This window comes from Rhipicephalus microplus, chromosome 1, assembly GCF_043290135.1.
Source record: "Rhipicephalus microplus isolate Deutch F79 chromosome 1, USDA_Rmic, whole genome shotgun sequence".
In the NCBI taxonomy this organism is placed as follows: domain Eukaryota; kingdom Metazoa; phylum Arthropoda; class Arachnida; order Ixodida; family Ixodidae; genus Rhipicephalus; species Rhipicephalus microplus.
Window position 1 is genome coordinate 165,059,957 of NC_134700.1, and position 22,223 is coordinate 165,082,179.

At 46.6% G+C, this 22,223-nt stretch overlaps 1 protein-coding gene across 1 annotated transcript; it reads right to left on the bottom strand.

Moving 5' to 3' along the window:
* Positions 1 to 206: 206 nt before the first annotated feature.
* On the bottom strand, positions 207 to 16,040 carry LOC142765930 (solute carrier family 2, facilitated glucose transporter member 8-like). Its single transcript, XM_075867735.1, has 5 exons — positions 15,722 to 16,040; positions 14,078 to 14,301; positions 8,556 to 8,845; positions 8,277 to 8,358; positions 207 to 236 (listed from the first exon to the last, which is right to left on the bottom strand). Exons 1-5 carry the CDS (start codon positions 16,038 to 16,040, stop codon positions 207 to 209), a joined length of 945 nt encoding a protein of 314 aa, XP_075723850.1.
* Positions 16,041 to 22,223: the final 6,183 nt, after the last annotated feature.

A 22,223-nucleotide genomic window follows, 5' to 3' on the forward strand; every position in this document is an offset into this window, starting at 1 on the left:
TGCAGTTGGTTGATTAGTGGATACCGCCACTGACTATTCGATACTAAGCGGGTAAATAACCACACTACTAAAGAAGGTAATCACGCCCTGGCATGGCTCCGTGATTCGAAGGGCTGGTGGCCACACCGTCTCTCTACTTCAACCTGCACAAGTAGAGTACGGGTCTGTGGTTTTTCGTAGCATGTTCCTTTGTGCTTCGTGAATGTTCACGCGACACCATTCTTGGTGTTGACTGCCTACAGGAGCATGTATATGTCATTTATCTTCAAGAACATCGCATCACCTTCTCAGCCGACCGAGCAACCGACAAGCGGGACGACCAACATCGTACCAACTGCCGACATTCATCGTGTTTTTGCTGAACATGTAACGCTCCTTCCAAGAGCCAGTGTTGTAGTTGAGGTCACATGCTGTGGATTGCTAATTGGTGAAGCGATTGCGGAAAGTAATTTTGAGCGCCTGCTGACAAAATTTATCTGTGAGACTAGGCGTATCATACAGCTCCGTGATGGCCGATTTCAACTACTGGTTACTAATTTTAGTAACGAATACCGAGACCTTTTTTGTGGCACTTCGCTAGCCTTTGCCGATGATTGAGGAACCATTCCCACCTGCTTCACGTCGGACGCAGTGGAGGCCACACATACGTCTCTGAGCAATATCGACAATAATTGTGTTCTCCACTAGAAAACCAAACAGCACTGCGAAAACTCTTAGTTGAATTCAAGTCATGTTTCGCTGCTGCCTCTGAGGTGCGCCAGACTTCGATCACTAGGCACAGAATCATCACTTACGACGACTCCCAACCAGTACGCCAGCAGCCTTACCACGTGTCAACGAAGGAACCAGAAGCCATTCGTACGCAAGTTCGAGAAATGCTTGACGACGGCAGCATCGAGCCTACCAACAGCACGTGGTCCTCTCCAGTCAACCTAATCAAAAAGAAAGCCGGAACAATACGCTTTTGCGTCGATTACCGAAAGCTGAACAGCGTGACCGAAAAGGACGTGTACCCGCTGCCACGCATCCATTACTCGTTAGACAGGTTATGCCGTGCTCACTGCTTTTCCTCTTTGGATTTAAAAAGCGGGTAATGGCAAAGTGAGGTTGATGAGCGAGACCGCGAGAAAACGGCCTTTGTACCCCGGACGGCATGTATGAATTTCGAGTCCTTCCTTTTGGTTTGTGTTCAGCCCCCAGAACTTTCCAGCGAATGATGGACACTGTGCTAACTAGTCTGACGTGGAATACTTGCCTCCTGTACCTTGATGATATGGTCGTTTTTTCTTAAACATTCCAGCAACATCTTCACCACCTCAGGCATGCGCTACAGGCTATTTGATCAGTAGATCTTACACTAAAACCGGAGAAGTGTCACTTTGGTTATGAAGACCTCAAGTTCATTGGCCATGTAGTGAACGCGAAAGGAGTCCGCTCCGAACCCGACAAACTTGCCAAACTTGCCGCTGTGGCCACATTTCTGCCTCCTACAGACAAAAAGGCTGTTCGGCGCTTTTGGGGCTTGTGCGCCTACTATCCACTACCATCGACACGAGACCACACACCGTTTGTATGGGCTACCGAGCAACAGGCTGCTTTTGCCAAACTTCGACATGGGATGCAGTCAGCCCCCGTTATCGCGAATTCTGACGTTGATGCCTGCACAGAGGTGCACACTGATGCCCGTAACATCGGCCTCGGCGCAGTGCTCGTCCAGCATCAAGACGGCCAGGAACGAGTCATAGCCTACGCCAGCTGCTAACTGTCCCGTACCGAGGTGAATTTCACGACCACAGAGAAAGAGTGTCTTGAAGTAGTGTGGGCGATCCCCAAGCTTCACCTGTACCTGCATGGTCATCCTTTCAAAGTGGTAACGGACCACCATGCCCTCTCCTGGTTGGTGAACACGTGTGATCCCTCAGGACGACTGGCACCAGTGAAGCTTGCGTCTACAGGAATTTGATGCGACCATCGTCGATAAGTCTCGACGGAAGCACGAAGACGCTAATACACTGTCGCATGCGCCCATACATTTAGTCAGTCAGAAAGAAGAGAACGATGATGGATTCCTGGGCGCCCTTAGCTCATTTAACTTGAGCAGACGGCAGCAATAGAATGAAGAGATTCAACCACTCATCAATGTTTTAGAGAGTCGCAGCACCGCTATACCTCGCCATCTATCTCGCATCATGACGTATTTCTGCCTTCGAAATAACGTCCTGTGTAAGAAAGAAAAATTGGTAGATTCCACGCATGGTGGGAATAAATGATATGCGAAGCACGAATCAGAAAAGCTAATAAGTCACCTTAAAATCAGCACAACATTTTGAGGTGGAGGTTAATAATGCCGTACATTACTTCCGTGTCATGTTTTTCATATTTGAATGTGTCGGTTATCTTCGTCATCTATTCACGTCACGTGAGACCAAAACTAGTATATGTGGAGCTAGCGAAACGACCACGAGCATGCTATGAGCATGGTATGTTGTCATGTTCTCATATGACACACGTGTCAGGATTATCATATTTGCACCAGTCGTATACTTTGATTATCCATTGGTGTCACGTGACCCCAAATTTTGTATATAAAAAGCGCATCATGAAGGGCTCAATATACTCCAATGAGGCGTTGTTGGGCGCCCACGCTGGGCACAGCGACGCTACGTTAGCAAAACGCGAGCACTCTATAGTCTGACGCCAGGCACGACCAGCGTCAGTCGGCGCAGCCAGACGGCGATTCGCGCCGATGCATTACCCAGACTAAGGTCACTAGATGAAACAAGGTAGCGTCACTCATTGTTCTCGAGCCGTCCTCCTCACTCTCTTGATTACTCCTCTTTTTCTCTGCCATCCGCGTCTGTAATTGGTGCATTACTTGCACGTGATCTTGCAAATGGCTGGTGGTGTTATTTATTATTATGCAAAAGGTTCAAAATGAGTACGCATGCGCATATGGCTCCAGCCGGATTCTCGCCGTGACCAAAGACAAAATCGTAGCCAGAACATAAACTGAAGAGGAGGAGCGTTTCAGTGTGCGCTAAGTCGACAAAGATTGTTTCGCCATGCTCGTTCAATGCAACATCTGCGTTTTTCAGCAATGCTGCGTTGCCGTAAACAACAGAAAATGGTTTCGCTCTCTTCAACTTACATCGTGCTTTCCGAGATGAAGCGCACCGTGAAGTGCAACTATGAACCATTTCACGCGAATGCTTTCGTGCAACTCCGTCAACGTGTGTCGACGCGGATCTGCGAAGCGAGTTCACTTGACGGTTTTTATTGAAACGCCAGGCGCGCGTCTAATGCGTGTCTAGTACATGCCAGTTGGTACAAATACATGTGGGTATGCACGTATACAGAGCAGCTGTAGGTTGTAATCAAAGCACCTTCAGAAACATTTCACTCTTGACCAGTTCCCGCTTGAGCCGAATCGCGCTGCTTCGAGACACCTCACCAGTAGAACTCTCACATTTCAGGAAGTTCCCACCACCGCATCAGAATCAATTGGCAACACGATTGTCCAAATGGGCACATTTTAAAAAAAAAACGTCATCGCAGTGCTGCTGGACGAGTGTTCGTACCAGTCTGGTTGTAGTTTTTTTTTCTTGCGTGTGCACAAGCCGGTTGTAATCAATCGTCACAACGTCACGCCCTGTGGCCACTTACAGGATCCAGCAAGAAGCACGTTCACTGTGTCACAGCACGAACAAAACACAATCGGAGAAGTGGACTAGTTAGAACTGGACGAAATACCGCGGCCACGGAACTAAAGTGTACTACGCGAGACGCCATGACTAGTGGTGTAAAGTAGAGAACTGCACACCGTTGCCGGTTGAGTAACGCACATCCCGCTTGCTCTTGTGTTGTGCCATTTATGCTCATAAAGGTAACTGTTTATTCTACGTCTTATTTTGTTCCATTTTGTTTCATTTACATCTATTCACCGTAGCAACAGAACCCAAACATTCGCTTTTGGATGAAAGTTTTAAGCCTTCTAGGGGGCGCTTCAGGCAAATAAGCGAGGAGGAAAAGAGAGGGTGTCGCTACCTTGGAAACTTGTTTCATCTAGGGACCTTAACCCAGACAACACTGCGTCTCCCTCTTTTTCGTGACAGAGGGATAATGGATGCACTGAAACGCGCATGCGTCAAAGCAACGCCGCACGGTGCGCGCCTTCGAGTATGTGGCAGAATTAGGGCCTGGCGTGGCAACGCTGGCGTGACTCGACGAAATGAACGCCAGTGAGCACGCACACCAGGTCACGTTGAAATGTATTGGCTCCTTGACTGTGGCATATAGCCATGTTCTCACATGACGCACATGTCATGATTATCATGTTTGCACCAGTCACACAACTTTGTCCTCTATTGACGTAACGTAATACCAAATTTGGTATATGTAAAGCTAGCGAAACGGCCGTGAGTGCATCATAAGTGTGGCATGTAGTCATGTTGTTACATGACACGCATATGATGATTATCAAGTTTGTACGTGTCATCTATGTCGTCCGTTCGCATCGCGTAATACCAATTTTGGTACATGTGAAGCTAAGGAAACGGCCGCGAGATCATCATGAGCGTGGCATGTAGTCATGTTGTTACATGACACGCATCTCTTGTTTATCATGTCTGCACCAGTAATGTACCTTCGTCATCCATTCACGTCCAGTAATACCAAATTTATTATAAGTGAACCAGGCGAAACGGTCGCCAGCGCATCATGAGCGTGGCATGTATTCATGTTGTTACATGACGCGCATGTAATAATTTTCATGTTAGGGTCTGTCGCTTTTGTTCACCATGCATTCATGACATACCATACCAGTTTTGCAACCTGCCATGCGAACGAAAGTACCGCAAAAGTTGCAGGACCATGAAATCTAAATCATAAAATTCATGACATCCATGTCATGATTTTCATGTTACCACTAGTCAAATATGTGCTTCATACAGTCATGTTATGTCACGCCAAGTTTGGTAGCGATACCATTATCGAAACGGCCAGGAAAGCTAAAGATCGTAGGTGGATAGATAGATAGATAGATAGATAGATAGATAGATAGATAGATAGATAGATAGATAGATAGATAGATAGATAGATAGATAGATAGATAGATAGATAGATAGATAGATAGATAGATAGATAGATAGATAGACAGATAGATAGATACGCACAAAGTCGCCGAAGTTCGCTAATAAATGCTTCGCATTTAGAAGTCGCATGTTTGCCGAAAAGGCGAAGCAATGAACATGATAGCAAAAAACTGGAAGGTAACGAGCAGAATGGCAAGCAGATCGAAACGTGCCCCACGTTTCTCACGCCCAAATAACGCACGAAACGTACTCAGAGGTACAGATGAATACATATAAGCATCTCAGTTGATACTTCGCTGCGTAGGAACAGCGCACCCTTTTCGCAAAGGAAGGCGATGGCGGTGACCTTTGTGCTCCAGGTAACTACAACAGCATTGTTCCGGTGAAACTCAAAGGCTAGCCAAGACGCATGATCTTCACCACTGCAAGATAAGGGCTCGTGATCGAGTGTACACCCCCTTATTCTCTACGGGGGTCAAAGTTCGCGTGAGAGATGAGAGCCGCCACTATAGGGTGCCTCGATGTTCGCACCCCCGAGCAGAGGAGCGGGTATCGAGGCACTCTAGCTGCCGTGCGCTCACTGTGCCATTTTGCTGATAAGGCTGAAAACACTAGTCCCCCCCCCCCCCGAGATGCTCGCCAACAAGGGTAAGTGATAAATATAAACAGCTTGCCGTTTGGACGTCGAAAGAGGTCCCTTCCGGTGGCAAAGTGATTAACACCTCGCAATAGACGCAGAGGTCCCACGTTCGATTCAGCGTGCCGGAGTCTTTTTTATGGATTTTGCTTTCTTGCGTTTTTATATATTTAGACACGTATGAATATACCATGCATGACGCCGACGCCGGGGGTGCAGTCAAGCCAAGAGTGTTCATATGATTACTATCGCAATAAAACGCCTGCTCTATGAGCCGCGTATACCTCCTCGTCGTTGCGAAGGACATGCGGAACGAAGTCCTCTCCACGTGTCATGACGAGCCCACGTATGGTCATCTAGGTTACTCGCGAACGCTCGCCAGAGCAAGCGAGACGTACTACTAGCCTTGACTTTTGGCAAGCATGAAGCAGTACGTTAAAAGCTGTCGTCAATGCCAGCGTTGAACGTCGCCACCGAGCAAGTCGGCTGGATTACTTCAGCCAATTGATCCACCCCACAAGACATTCGACCAAGTCGGCATAGACATTCTCGGCCCATTTCCTTTATCGGCCGACGGCACCAAATGGGTCATTGTTTCAACTGACTATCTGATTCGCTATGCTGAAACAAAGACGATACCACGAGCTACGGTTTCTGAGGTGGCAAAGTTATTCATGTACCACATTGTTCGGTACCACGGTGCTCCGTCTACAGTGATAACCGACAGAGGAACAGTGTTCACTGCAAACCTTATGGATGAAGTTTTTCGACTAAGGAACAGTAGGCATGAAACGACGACTGCTTACCATTCGCAGAGAAACGAGCTCACCATGTACATCAAAGTCCAATACAAAACATGGGATCCCATTTTTATTTATGTGACGGTCGCTTATAACACCGCTGTTCAAGAAACAACGCTATTTACACCGTTTCGCCTTCTCCAAAGCCGCGAAGTTCAGACGATGCTGGATGTTATGCTTCCTTGTGAAGACGCCGATAAATTAATAAATGACGCTGAAGAATTTTCAGAGCAGGCCGAGGAAACTCACCAGCTCGCCCGGCTACGCATTAGTCAGCGGCAACAGGTCGATGAACGACGTTAGAACATGCGTCACAATGACGTATCTTACAGTCTGGGAGACCAAGTTTGGGTTTGGACCCCTGTTCCTCGCTGTGGTCTCACCGAAAAGTTTCTAAGCAGATACTTCGGTCCGTATAAAGTGTTGCGCCGCGTCAGTGACGCAAACTACGAATTCGTTCTGGACACTGCGTCGTCATCCTGGGTGAAACGAAGACAATCAAGCTCTGACATTGTTCGTGTGGTGCGCATGAAGCCTTATTTTGCGCGTTCATAAAAGAACCTTTTCCTGTGTTTTTTATTTGTGCTACAGCGATTGTTTCATCATTGGTGAACAGTTCGCGTGTAACACTTGACTGTTAGCGTCCTTTTCTATAGTTTAAGCTGCTTTGTTTTTGTTTCGTTTTTACAATAACTTTACACCATTGAGACGATGCTCTTTTTTGTTTGTGAAGGAGGAATTTCGCCACCTACTTCTAGTACTGGGTCGCGTGCCAAGGCCAAAGCTCACACCACTAAACCAAGAAGTGCCCGCTTGCCCCAGTTCTGGCGATCGAGCACACCGACGCGTTTGGTAAGAGCCCTGTTGCTCCAACCTCAATAAACTTTCTCTAGACACCTGGAGCGACGTTACAATAAATATACTATTTTACGGGCGAAGCTACTTATAGCGGCACTTGTTCGTCCCTCGTAGTCGTAGTCGTAGTGTGTAACCCATTTTACATTTTGACCTGCAAGGTGGTGCCGGTGGGAGATATCTCCTGTGGGTTGTTGAACAATAAAAAATTCGTAGCGTGCGCGTTAAATAAAAGCCAGATTCTCCTGTCTCTGATTCCCAATTAGCAGCCATTGGAATGTACGTTGAGCACTATCTGACAAGAAAGGGTTGCTACGTTACATTTGCTGGGCGTAACCTCCTTCGTTTTTGAAAGGTTTAGCGAGCGTTGGGCCGCAGTGCCATGAATACAGTGAACTAGTATATACCATGTGTAGAAGTGGATAATGGTGGGAAGTAGACCCGAAGCGCAAGCCGGGTCTACTTGTGTGCGTGTGCCACCTCTCGTTTAGTCCGTGGAATGTCCGCTGGATGGCGGCGCTTCTATATCGGGAATATATGATGAAAACATGCGAGATGGTGGTACTTGGAGTGTTGAATAGATGGACGAACAGACACACAGAAAGATGCATGGACGGACTCACGGATGGCTGCACCGAGGGATAGACGCATGGACGGACGCAGGGGCGAATGCATGGATGAACGCAGGGACAGACGCACGGATGGACGTGCGGAGGCACGAACAGACGCACGCATGGACGGGCGAATAGACGCACGGACGGTCACACAGACGGACGCATGGACGGACGGGAACAATAATGATTGGACGGACGGATGCTTCGCCCAAAGCTCTATCATTCACTCCGAAGATACGCTGCCATATTTTTAAACTTCGACCTCCCTCCTCCCACTCACTTTGACCTCTTCAACGTCCCGGGCCTTGTGAGACTCAATTGATACTAGGTCCTGCTCACTGAGCTGAGTTGGAGTGAGACCCCTGCAGTAAAAGAAGCGGTTGGAGCGACGTGACCAGTATTATGCCAAAATAACCGTCATGGGCCGTGCGGAAAAGCCTGAAAACGCTCAGACATCCTACGTTATGGTATAAAACATTGAGTAGTCAAAAAACACATGTTAGTGTGTTCACGGAATTCGATTTTGACCAGTCGAAAGTCCACAGCACAGCTTCCCTACCTTACGTCACTGGGCCACAGGCGGCTGGAAGTAGAGGCTGGCTTATGCTCCTCGGCTCCTTTTTTCTTCCTCTCGCGGAAGTCGGGTGGAGGATCCAGACCGTACAGGCGCATCACGGACGTGTCGGCGTCCAGTGAAAGGTGCTTGGACATCAGCCACCGCGGATTCTCGATCACGTAGTGCTGCAGAGCCAGCATGGGAACCGAGGCCATCGCGCAACCGACCGCCTGTTGCTGCCATGCGAAGCCAGCCATGGCGTACGCACACAGCATGCCCACACTTGTCGACACCTACATGCCACAAACATCGAAAGCGCTGTCAAGACAAATTGATTTTAATTGTTTACAGGTTATTTTCTAATTTTGCATGCGATCCACGCATGAGCTGATTTCATTTATGTTGCAAATAGGTGAGTATTATTATATACAATTGGCTCCGAATCTGTTTTAACGGCTGCACATGCTTCTCAATATAGCACTAGAATATCTTGGTTCTATAAAACTTCGAAAAAGTTTCTAAAATGTGGTTTTCCTGCGACTCATTCAATTTCCACATTGAACATTTTGTTTGAATATGGATAGTTTATACTACATCCCCTCTAAAGGTAGAGCCTCAGACTCGTAATTTGAAGGTTGTGGGTTTAGATGCCACATACAGGAAAGGCAATTTGTCAATTTACGTCAACATTTTCACACTAAAGCTAAATAAAACAATGAATCTTCCACGTGCTCCCTTTGGGCTAATCATCTGTTCGATTCATTTCATTGTAGCCACCCTACCAATAACACAGAGTGCAATAGATGGAAACACTTGGACAGGCAGCTCACTTTGGGAAGCGATTGGTTAACACTGAGCTTTATAGGGCTTGTCCACAAAGCAGCTATCTATGGGAGAGACCATAAAATGTGCTATTCGCAAGGAGTAGATGGCGATGACAGGAAGGAAAATTTGTATTTTGGCTTGATCACCAACGGATACTACCATTCATAAGTAGAATAACACTGACGTGGTTATAGGTACCCCTTGCTAATGATTCATTCATTCATCATCTGAAAAGAAGGCTTACTAATCAGCGCGCAGCTGCAAGAGTGTAGAGTTCACTCCTAGGAACAACTTACAAAGCAATTCAGTGTTAGCACACGCAGCGCATTGGTGTGGGCATTCAGCTAGAGTTGGCTGACTGCAGAGGGCGAAAGAGCGCTGCGAAAAACCAGGCGTGGATCGCGAATGTTTCATCCTGAACTTCCCGCCGTTTTACAAGGACCAACAGTACGCATTGTTGCACCGAAATGCATGTCACAGCTTTCCATTATTATTATTATTTATTTTTATTATTAATATTAGCATCATTGTTGTTGTTGTTGTTGTTGTTGTTGTTGTTGTTGAGCAAGCCAAGAAAGCGGGTGGTAGCTCGAAATGTACGCAGGCGGGCCCAGATTGTGGCGCTCGAGCGCAAATTTCGTGCCTTCTTGTCGTGGCGGTGATAATTTAGACCCTCATATTAACGTCTTTTTACATTATGATTGCCCCCATCGAAAAATATGAACTCATCCTGGCAATCTAACAGGTGCGAGGAAGCTACTTTAAGTACGGCTTGAGGTGGTCTACGTGAGCGATATCACGTCCACGCTGACGATAGCCGCTCGGTGGCGTGAGAGGTACAATGGCGTAATTCACGGGCTATGTACACTCAACCACGCGGTAGGGACCACAATATTTGGAGAGTAACTTGGGCGTTAAAAGAGGAGTGCAGGATGGCACGTGGAGCCAAGAAGTGCCCCCGAACGAACGTTGCTGCAGGAGGATGGTCGTCGTCGTGGGTGTTTTTCTGGCGCAATGTCTTCTGGCTCATTATTGCAATGTCTGTAGATAGTGGAGACAGCGACAGTGCATAATCATAGGTACGTTTGCGACCGGAACAATATATTGCGCTGATGTCATAATTTTGAAGCCGAAGAGCCCAACGGGGAAGGTGTCCCGATATATCCTTGAGCGAAGACAACTGGCATACTGCGTTGTGATCGGTTACTACATCAAAAGTACGGCCATAAAAATGAGGGCGGAACTTGACGAGAACCCAAACGATCGCCAGGCCTTCTTTCTCGGTGACACTATACTGTTGGACTTCACCTAGGTCAAAGTTCTGCTCGCGTATGCGATGACATACTCGCCGAATCCAGAATTTTGTTGCGCGAGGACCGAACCGATGGTGTGGACCTCAGTAGCCAGCCATAGGATCGTAGTGAGGCAATATTGGTGCTGCAGTGAGGACACAACGAACGGTAGAGAAGGCGCGACAGCACTCGGAAGACAGCGACGAAATATCGGTTGCGCTGCTTAAACGTTGGGTCGAAGGCGCAAAGTAGAGGCGAAATTGCACACGAACCGGCGAAAGGAGGAGTATAACCCTATGAAGCTTTGCTGCTTCACAATTGGTGGTGCGGGGAAGTAGGCTACAGCAGGTAATTTAGCCATGTCTGGAAGTATACTGCGCTTGGATACGACGTGACCGAGAATCGTAGGTGGCAGCATTCATCATCATCATCATCAACAACATATTCATTATTATTATTATTATTATTATTATTATTATTTTATTTTAATAGCTTAGGGCAAAAATTACAAGTCAATGCCGTATATGTTACTGCATAAAGCGAAATTAGTTATCATGGCATATTTTTCAAAGCTATATTTCTTCATACTTTACCACGCACTTTCCTGTTGTTGTGGGCCGTCATACTATGCAGATGCTTTGTTAAAAAAAAGCACGGCAGAATAGCTCGAAAAAAAATTGGCCCGAATCTACACGTTACACTGTAAATGTCGTTCAGACGCTAGACGATCTGGAGACAGTGAACAAAACATTTATTTGATGTTCTCCGCAAGAAAATCGGTGAATGGTATTCTGAAGGCGCTGCGTTAGAGTGCCTCGAGCATGTATCGGAGGCGAACAAGCGTATCTAGGCACGTTAAACACGAGCGCCATCTGGCAGTTATCTTCGAAAACGAAGGCATGCGCGACCGTGCAGAAAGATGCGTGCCAGTCACGGGGGTGATAAGTTGTGGAATGGAAAGCAACGGGCAGGTGCCACCACTGTGCCGTCGTAGGAAAGCGTTGGAAACACCTTCTTGAACATCGCGTTGCACTGTTAGCGCAGCGCGATGAACAATACAGTCCTTAGAGTATTTTGTGTGTGCCCTCTTCTAGTATAAAGGCAGACAAACAAAACATAGACATGTTGTAATGGTGCCTCAAATATGCGCAATATTTGAATTTTTTATTTGACAATCGCACAAATATGAACGCTAAACCTTGAGCAATATTGATGGGCGCTGCGGATGGGGTTGGCCGTTCGGTACCGTTTAGGGTATCGTTAGGGCGGACAAATAGACAATTGTACAGACAGACAGACAGACAGACAGACAGACAGACAGACAGACAGACATACGGACAGACGGACAGACAGACAGACAGACAGAAAGAAAGAAAGACCAAAATTTTTCCGTCGAAGGTCTCCAAGAAAGACTATCGTCTTAAAAAAAGATCAGCATATCCCACGCACCTTAATTGATGTTATGTGAAGCAAGCGAATGGAAGGTGACAGTGTTGTGATTTTTATATTGAGCAAAACGTTACGAAGTGGCGTTAAGTATAAGTACGCACAGGCATACTTAAGACAGCCACATAATCTTTATACTAGCACTTCTTCACTGTTTCGCAAGGATGCCAGCAGCTACTTGGATATTAGCAACACCCGAAGCGGTCAGCTGATATGTGCGCTGGTGCTTGCGCTGGTGCTCGCGAGGATGGTTGCCCTGAACACTGTTACATAAATCAACATCAGAAGATGGCAACTAGTTACAATTGGCATAAAACAGACATTGCGGTTAAACCATAATAGTATATATAGGATGAATATAAAATTAGATAGCTAGCACTGCAACCAAAATTGTCGTCTCATGTACATTACGCTACATTTTAAAAAAATAGTTACAAGATCTCGCTTGGCTCTGTGGTATAATACTTGATTGCCACGCAGAATGTTAAACTCTGATTCCTGGTGATATCCTTGCATTTCTTCTTTGCATTTGTATAGTCCATGCTAACGACATCGGCTTTTAATTGATGCTCATACCATAAAACTACCGTTGTGTGTTCTCGCTGTTCCTTGGTAGATATAACTGTCAATCTCCTGTGGCACGTACCTGCATACCAGTGGCACATACCCGCCGGTGGGTAAGTGCCACTGTCTGAAGGAAAGCGTTTCACGACCTACGCGACCGGATTGCCATTTTTCATGTCATGACCAGTGAGTCGTATTCGTCAAATCATCTTACCCTCCCATACTAATTTCAGTTTACGCCAAGGGGGTGATCACGAGATCAGCCAGACGTAGGCGGATGGATGGATGGATGGATGGATGGATGGATGGATGGATGGATGGATGGATGGATGGATGGATGGATGGATGGATGGATGGATGGACGGATGGACGGATGGAATGATGGACTGATGGACGGATGGATGGATGGATGGATGGATGGATGGATGGATGGATGGATGGATGGATGGATGGACGGATGGGCGGATGGACGGACGGACGGACGGACGGACGGACGGATGGATGGATGGATGGATGGACGGAAGCGTCGATTCAACGAAGGCATACAATATAAGTCAGTGTTAAGAAAAACCTGACATTGGCAGTGTTGACCCCCCGACGAACGCAAATAATCAATGTCAGGATCCCAGCAGGAATCGAACCCAAGCAGTCTGCGTGGCAGCAAGCATTCTAGTATAGAGCTACGCCAGGTCTCGGAACTACTTTTGAAATAGACGCTAATCTTCTTGAAACTTCAATAGTGGTTGCAGTGCTGCCTACCCAATTTTATGTGCTCCTTTTATACAGCCGTCACGTCGGGTTAACGTCAATTGTGGTTAGGTGCCAAGCGCTGAAGTTGATTTATGTAGCAGTGTCCAGGGTCAGCATCTTCACGAGCATCAGCGCTTCATATCAGCTTCTGGTGTTGCTAACACGCATGTTCCAGTTGACATCATTGCGCAAGTTCAAACAACTGGTTATATAAACGTCTGCAACTCTTTAACATATGTCTGTGCGTGCAGCATTTGTACTTATAATTAGCGTCATTTCATGACGTGTCACTCAATAAAAAGAAAAATTCAAACATGGTCACCTTCCCTCCGCAAGCTTTGCATAACGCCCATTCCTAGGTACATGGAATCTGCCAAATTTTTTTGTGGTACCTACTTTAACCTGCAGCTGATGGGGTTCTTTCGGCCCTAGTAGACAACCTGTCCTAAATAAAAAATTATGGCGCAGGCTGCTGCATGTGGACCCGTCCTCGCAGTTTTATCTGCAGTGTGGGAGGTGTTTCATGAGCATAAACCCTGCAGCCCTTACTGGCCTCCCAACGAATATTACTGAACTGAGTCATACTTAATGGTAGTTTTTGTTACCTCATTATGCGTGTCTCTTTCATATAGCTGGGATGATACAAACCTCAACGAGGCCTCCGTAGAGTGTTCTCTTGGCTGGAGGAGCGACGTCGGTGACGTAAAGGCAGACGCAGTTGGTCATGACGCCCACGCAAATGCCGATGGCCACACGGCTGACGACTATCATGCTGACCCTGTTCGCCAGCATCAAGGACACCCAGAAGCTAGTTAGGCCACCCGAACTCAGCAGCAGGGTCCTTCGGTGGCCCGCAAGGTGCAGCATAATTCCTTCATTGCCAACAAGCATAAACAAACCAACGTGAAAAATACATATTACCGCCACAAATCACTGAATGCATGATTCGCAATACGCAACAGGGAGAATTTTACGAGAATAGCTTGTAGGCTTCATGCGTTTCTCGAAAAAGAAAAGTCAGTGAGAAAATATATATACGTAATCGTTAATGTTCATGCGTGTAGAATTCAATGCGTTGAAGACATGTCAACACCCATGGCAGAGCACTTTGTTGCACCCATTACAACAAGCATAGAATGTTGATTACTGCAGAACGACACATAGCATAATGCTTTCGGGTGTTGGAGATTATAGGCGAATGTTGGTTTAACAGTTATAAGTGGCAAAAAAGTCACCTCATTCCTGCATGACCCAACGTGACTCTCGACACGACGTCGTGGGCATGCAGCCTTGCGAGAGCACACATATGATCGCTATAAAATGCGTGTAGTACCGCAACACCTGGCGCCATAACAACTTATTCTCTAAATTAGGGGTCTCAATCACGTGACCCATAGGCCGCATGCGGCTCACGACACCTCCCCGCAGTCAGGCCTGCACATCACTCCGTGCCATATATTTCCGTGCCAACATTTTGTTAGAAAGCATCTAGGTGCGCTCCACAGATATAATAGCCGTCAGTATGATCTTTTACAATCAGCCCCGCCGCGGTGGTCTAGTGGCTCAGGTACTCGGCTGCTGATCCGCAGGTCGCGGGTTCGAATTCCGACTGTGGCGGCTGCATTTCTGATGGAGGCGGAAATGTTGTAGGACCGTGTGCTCAGATTTCGGTACACGTTAAAGAACCCCAGGTGGTCGAAATTTCTGGAGCCCTCCACTACGGCATCTCTCATAATCATCTGGTGGTTTTGGGACGTTAAACCCCACATATCAATCAATGATCTTTTACAATCAATCCTACGTAGCTCCTATGAGTTAAGACACAACCGAAAAAAAAGAAACTGTATATTCAGAATTGACATCTGCAGATCAGCGTTGCTATTTGCCCCGAAGAGTGCAAGGTCTAAGTTATCTTCAGAAATAATAAACTAGACATTTCAACCATGAAAGTCTTCATGATCTCGGCATTTACAGGAGAGTAAGGGTCCTGACGAGCTTACTTGTGGAAATGAGTTCAGAGGCACAGACCGCCAAGCGGAGACTAAAACGCAGAGAGAGTAGAACAAAACAATAGTATTTATTTGCCCTGCAGTTAGCCCATACGTAGCTCCCAAAGGTTCATCGTGGACCCCTGCACAATAACCACTAGGGCCCTTTAAACTTCAGCTGTGCACTGCCATCACGCGCAGCATGAGAATACGTTGCAACGACTATCTAGAAAACCGTTATCACGATGGCATCACTGCTATGCCTATATGCCACACATGATATCTACAACTGAAACTCGCGTACCAGAGACAAGAGCGCCAACGGTGGCACCCAGAAAGAGGCTGTCGGGGATCCAGCGATTTTCGGGTGGGCCGGACGGTGCGTCGCGCCAGAAGCGGCGCTCGATGGAGGGCATGGCGGCCGAGGCGTTGCCGAGAGCCATACCGGCGGCCAAGGTGCCTGAGAGAGCCATCATCATGGCACGCACATGGTGACCACAGGGCCTGAAGCTGTCCATTTGGCTAAACGGTGTAGCACCTTTTACCGGATGCTTCAGCTTTTGCAGCGCTTGCATGGCCGTGTTGAACGGTGGCGACGACAGTGCATCCACGGAATGACTCATCAGCGTTGACCCCGGTGCGTGCTGCCGCGGTGCCAGTGATGTGTGTCTCGTTTTCGACGGCCTGCAATTAATGAGGAAGAAAACGTGGCTCATCCCTCTTTCTGGGAATCGGTACAACGCGAAAGTGAAACGTCTTCTCCTAGAGGTATTCAAGCGTCCATTCTGCATTGTTTCACCTCAAGGGCGAAGGAAGGTATGTTACAGGGACAAAATCCATTTTGTCACGTGAATAACGGCAAAAAGATCTAAACTTGTAGTGCCCACCCTAAGCACAAAGCACGCACAAAATGAGCGTAGACAGGATGAGCGTGGACAAACAACTGTCTTAGCTAGACACTTGAAGCGCACTGGCCAAACTGGAAGACGCATGAAATGAGCGCACAGGTATGCACAGGACGAGTGCAAACTGTCACAATACATACTTTTTCCCTTATGAGCAGCATGCTCCTTTCGTAACGCGGCCGCGGCAACGAGCGAAGTGACGTTCATGTTCTCTTTGGCTACTCTAAATTCAGAAGTAAACTTGCAAGGTCCTGAGACCCGGCAATGGGAAATTTGTCCAATATGTTGGACATTGCCACACAGCGCACCGGGGCTTCCCAAGCGCTTGCCTCCTCCTGGAAAACGTTTCGTCGGCAATTGTGGGACCTGTGCTGCCATCTAGCGAATGTGGTCAAAGTCGGTGTGTTTCCCACCTTCAAGGAGCACTCGAAATGGCGGGATTGAGCACGAACGATTTTTACGGCTGCCACCTAAGAAATAAGTGGACTTATATTCATTCTTGGATGTCTTAAAGCGCATTTAAGCATTGATTTGTGTTCGTAAGACGTTGGAGCACACAAAGAAATTCACATTTGAGCAAAAAATGGGGTGGTTGTTTTGCATGCGTTCCGTATTTGACAATGTCCAATATAATGAACATCGGGTGTCAATGACAACAAAAACACGACAGTGCGGGCGTGTGCTCTTTTGGCACTCTACAGACAGTAATACGTTTTTCGCTGCAGTTCTCTCGTTATTACATTTACACCTCATATATATTCTATTGTAGGTAATAGGCCCTGTTTGAGCGATGCCACGGCTGAGAAAATCTTGCAGAGAATTGCAGAGCGGGACACCTCAGACTTGTAGCTCTCGGACAGTGATGGCGACTCTGCTGAAGACTTCGTGTTTACCTCATTGATCCTTCACAATGAGTCAAGTTCTGAAGATAAAGATACAATGAATGAAGGCTCCCCTGTGGCGTCGAGCTCCACTTCCACATCTGTCGGGGCGCAAAGACCCAGCCGTTGGAAAAAGACTGAGCGGTGAATATTTACACTGTTGTTGCAGCTGTCAATTACTTTTTCGGGCAATAATAAGACTGTGCCACTTCAATTCCACCGCACCCACCATCTTTCACAGGGTGCACGTTAAAGAACCCCAGGTGGTCTAAATTTCCGGAGCCCTCCACTACGGCGTCTCTCATAATCATATAGTGGTTTTGGGACGTTAAACCCCACATATCAATCAATCACCATCTTTCGCACCAACACAAGTAGTCATGGTCTTGGTGCGGTACTCTTGCAGCGTGACAAAAACTCACGCGAACGCGTCGTTGCTTACGCAAGTCGTGCTCTTACCGCTCCAGAAAAGAACTACACTATCACTGAGCAGGAGTGCCTTGCTGTTGTTTGGGCAGTGCAAAGATTCCGACAATATCTTCACGGCCATCATTTTGCCGTCGTGACCAACCATAACGCCCTATGCTGGCTTTCATCGCTTAAAAAGTTATCGGGTCGACTCGGTAGCTGGGCGCTTCGCTAGCAGGAGTATGATTTCGATGTCGCCTACAGATCTGGGAAGAAGCATCAAGATGCTGATGCTCTATCGCGCTAGTCCTGATTATCGTTGCCGAAGTACAGAGATAGTACACGTATCTCGTTTAAAGCCCTATGCGTGACGCATTTCATAATATTGTCAAGCGACCAGGCGGCCACTTTCACCACGCGGGGGATTTAGTATGAGCGCGACAAGCAAATGACTCTTTATTCTCTTTGATATCATCATCACCTGTACATCTTCTTTATCTGAAAATATCATCACCAGCGTGATTTAGCTCGAGCCTGGCTGAATAAACCGGTTCCTCACACTATGTGTATTCATGCATTTTAATTTTTTTGTAGGATGACAAATTCGAATAAGTCAGCTTTTCAGCCCGTCGTTTATACGCACCACAGGAAATCATGGTGTCATCTTGATTACTTCAGACAGTACATTCCGGATGAGCTGTTTGACGCTATGTCAATGTCAATGAACACTGGTCATGTTCTAGAAACTGGTAAGAGCTTGAATACCATGGCCGATGAGCTGAAAATTTTTTGGAATGTCAATCACCATGTCTTGTCGTGGATACCCTCAAATGCGAATGTACCGGAGTACTAAAACCACAGTGCCAGTTGTCGCAGACAAAATGCATAGAGATCGGTATTTTAAAATACGATCTCAACTGAAAGTGGGCAATGAACTTGATGTAGCTGCAGAAGAAAAAGAAAAAGACAAGCTTTGGCGAATTAGACCTTTTGTGAAAGCCACCCTCAATGGCTGTCTTCAACTGGCCGCGAGAAGAGTGCCTGCGTATCGATGAACAAAGGATACCATTCAGCGGGCGAACGCACTTGAAACAGTTCGTTCCCCGTAAACCCAACCCTGAAGGCTTGAAAAATTTTGTGCTTGCGTCGCCAAATGGCCTTATTTTGGACTTTAAAATATATTAAAGAAAGAAGTCTACTTTGTTCAAAGGAAGTTCTGGAATTGGAGATTCCGTTGTTGTACTGATGCTTTCAAACTATCTCGTGCCTGGAATACAGTTTTTTTCGACAGGTATTTAGTGTCTGGTCCGTTACTAGATAAACTGGCAAAGAAGGACATCTCTGGCACCGGCCAGTGATAAACAATTGTATTCCGAAAGGCGTAAACTTGTGCAGTGAAAGTAAACTTTAACTTGAGGGACGAGGAACATTGGAGATGGTGGAGAGAGACGACGAACAATAAATAGTTGTCCGTTGGTATGACAACAAAGCAATTACATTAATGTCATCTCTTCATGGCAAACAGCCGGAAGACACGTGTTGCAGGTGGTCCAACAAAGACAAAAAACATGTCATTATAGCGAGGCCAAATATTGTGTGTTTATACAATAAGAATATGGGAGGTGTTGATATGGCCAATAGAATGATCATCTATTACCGAATGAAAGCCAGAGTGAGTAAGTGGACCATCACGTGCTTTTTCCACTTCATGGATATGGCACTAAGCAACTCATGTTTGCAGTACACCAGAGATATGCGTGATTAGCAGAAAAGACCGAGAGAGGTCCTTAAGTTTCTGTATTTCCGCGTCTCTCTGGGAGACGCTCTAGTAAATGAAGCGTTGCTGATTGCAAGCAACAGCGACAGTGACTTAGGCTCGCAGCTGCCCACAAAGCGAGCTCCACTGCCCCCTCTTCCAGTGAGAAAAGCATTTGGTCACTTTCCACGGCTTGCGGACATTCCGAATGCTGCTCGCTGCAGAGTGGAAGGTTGCAACATGGAAACAAAGTTTTTTCGTAAAGTGCCAACTGTTCTATAGCATCACCAAGAAACGGCAATGCTTTGAAAAGGCCCACTCATCTCAAACTAAGATTTTCGGACTGGAATTTACACGACCATTAACAATTGTATTTTCGGTTTGGAACCAGAAAATTAAAGTATATTTCTGTTGCGAGATGTCCTTTTTTTTGGTCACTGGCCTCAACTACGCCCTACTATCTGTTCCCCCAAAACATCCCCCTTGAGTCCCAATGTACAATACATTGGACAACGTGCTGCGGCCAAGTAACATAATATATTGAAAAACTACGTAACAATTTTTACCTTTGCACTCAGAAAAGGCAGTTCTGAAAGTTTAACAAAAATCCATGACCCTAAATTCACTGTGGGTCTGAGGAGGATAGAGTGCCCGAATCTGGAGATATGCATGCGCGTGAGTGAGCCGTCATGCCAGAGAACTTCTATACGCACTTTGACTATGCCTTGTGGATGCGCATGCTCATAGCGACCCGTGGTGTGGCGCGGCACGACGACCTTTAGAGACGCGTCCGTCGTACCATCTTGCTACTGATAATGAAAAGGCGCTGTGTTTGTTGAGATCAAAGAATCGCCAGTGGTAAATTGTTTATATAAATGGCTCGCCATTATTATGTTCGAAAAGGATCGTTGGTTAGCGTCCGCTGAGGAGCGCGACTTCACTGGTTGGACGCTCCGCGTTGCGAGATACGCCTTCTCGTTTATTTCTTTCAGATCTGCAAATACTATTTACAACGTCATATTCGTGACGGAAATACGTCAGGGGAGCCGTGGTTGACCCCGGCATAAAACGCCTTCGTGTTTAAAAAAACTGATCTGTTGTGTCGTTTTCTTCGAATCTATGCTGACAAAGTATTATTCCAAAAGTGTCGGTGTGCTTACTTCCTTGTCACTACTGTAATTACGCCAACAGGAAGAAGTAAAGGACTAAGCATTGATTGCACGGACGAGTAAGGCACCGGCCTTTCAAATTATAGATGTCTGAAAGGCTTAGCTCGCCTTCCCTTTCTTTTGTTCTGAGAGCGGTCACTTTGAGGGGCACCATCGCAAACAAACATGTCACGTAATCTCATGTTGAAGTTTAACGTATACCCTGTTTCTAAAGGGAACATTCTCTTCCGCGCGCCACTTCAACGCATGCTGGTTTCACTGGAGCATGGCGCGTACAGGGGAAGATATTCGCATTTTGTGCTCTTGAATGAGGGACCAGGCTACCAATCAGCAAGGGCTCTGTAGCGTCAAGCTATTCCATCCGGTACTTGTTTTTTCTTGTTTACACATTTTTTGTTTCCTTTTGTCTTTGATATCTCTCTACACCTATTTATTATGTGGTCTCTTGTTGCCGAGTTGAAACCTTCGAATACAACTGGACAGCTAGGTGGAGTAATTAACAAACAAGTGAATGAGGAGTAACAACCTTTTAATCGTAAGCCTTCCTGAAGGCGAGTATGAGAGTCACGCAGAGACAGAACTAATCCACATTGCTTGTTCCTTCACCGCCTTACCAATATAGTTAGCGATATTGAACAGGCAAACCACATTGGCTAACGTCATACCGGCTTGCAGCATCCTATCCGTAAACTTTCTTAACCTTTAAACTTAAATAGATTCCCTGCGCAACTCGTATGAGCGCTAAAAACTGGAGACACCAAAAGTTTGCTGGAAGAGGATTTCTGATTGATAGATTGATACGCGGGGTTTAATGTCCAAAAACGACCATATGATTATGAGAGACGCCGTAGTGGAGGGCTCTGGAAATTTCGACCACCTGGGGTACATTAACGTGCACCCAAATCTGAGCACACGGGCCTACAACATTTCCGCCTTCATCGGAAATGCAGCCGCCACAGCCGGCAATCGAACCCGCGACCTGCGGGTCAGCAGCCGACTACCTTAGCCACTAGAACACTGCGACGGGGGAAAGAGAATTTATCGCTGATTATTCAGATCGCTACAAAGAAGCTGTGGGAATTCGCTAGGCGCAACGTACGGACCACGCCATATATTGGGTGATTTTTAACAACCTCTACTGCAGGAAAAGGTTTATCAGTTTGAGCCAATGGTTTGAGCTCGCCCACGTCTCAGTGGATAAAACATCTTCGGACCCAGCTGCTAGAGCATTTCAGTGGCACAAGATCAGCGTCCTACCCCTATCAAATCATTTTCAGTGCTTTTGGCCAACTTACATTGCATGTACCATGAAACTGATATCTTAAAAGCCATCATACAAATGTGCCTCGCTTTATAAGCACCTGCACAGTATCATTGCACGCAGAGTACATGAAGTGCTTCGCTCCTAATGTTGTATTTGGTGTTTCACTTAGCAACACCACATCGTATTGCATATTGTTACGGTGAGGTGAGTCCCTTTCTGCTGGCAGTATCGAGAACAGAAAATAAAATCATTGCTTATAGACATTAAACACAGAATGCAGTAGCATCCCTCAAGGCAGACTCGATACGGAACACGAAACTGCTATCGGAAGGGCGACCTTTCTGCGTTTATATAGAATTTTATGACATTGTACTGCCAAAGTGTGCTCCCATGATCGCGACAAATGCAGTAAAGTACTCACGC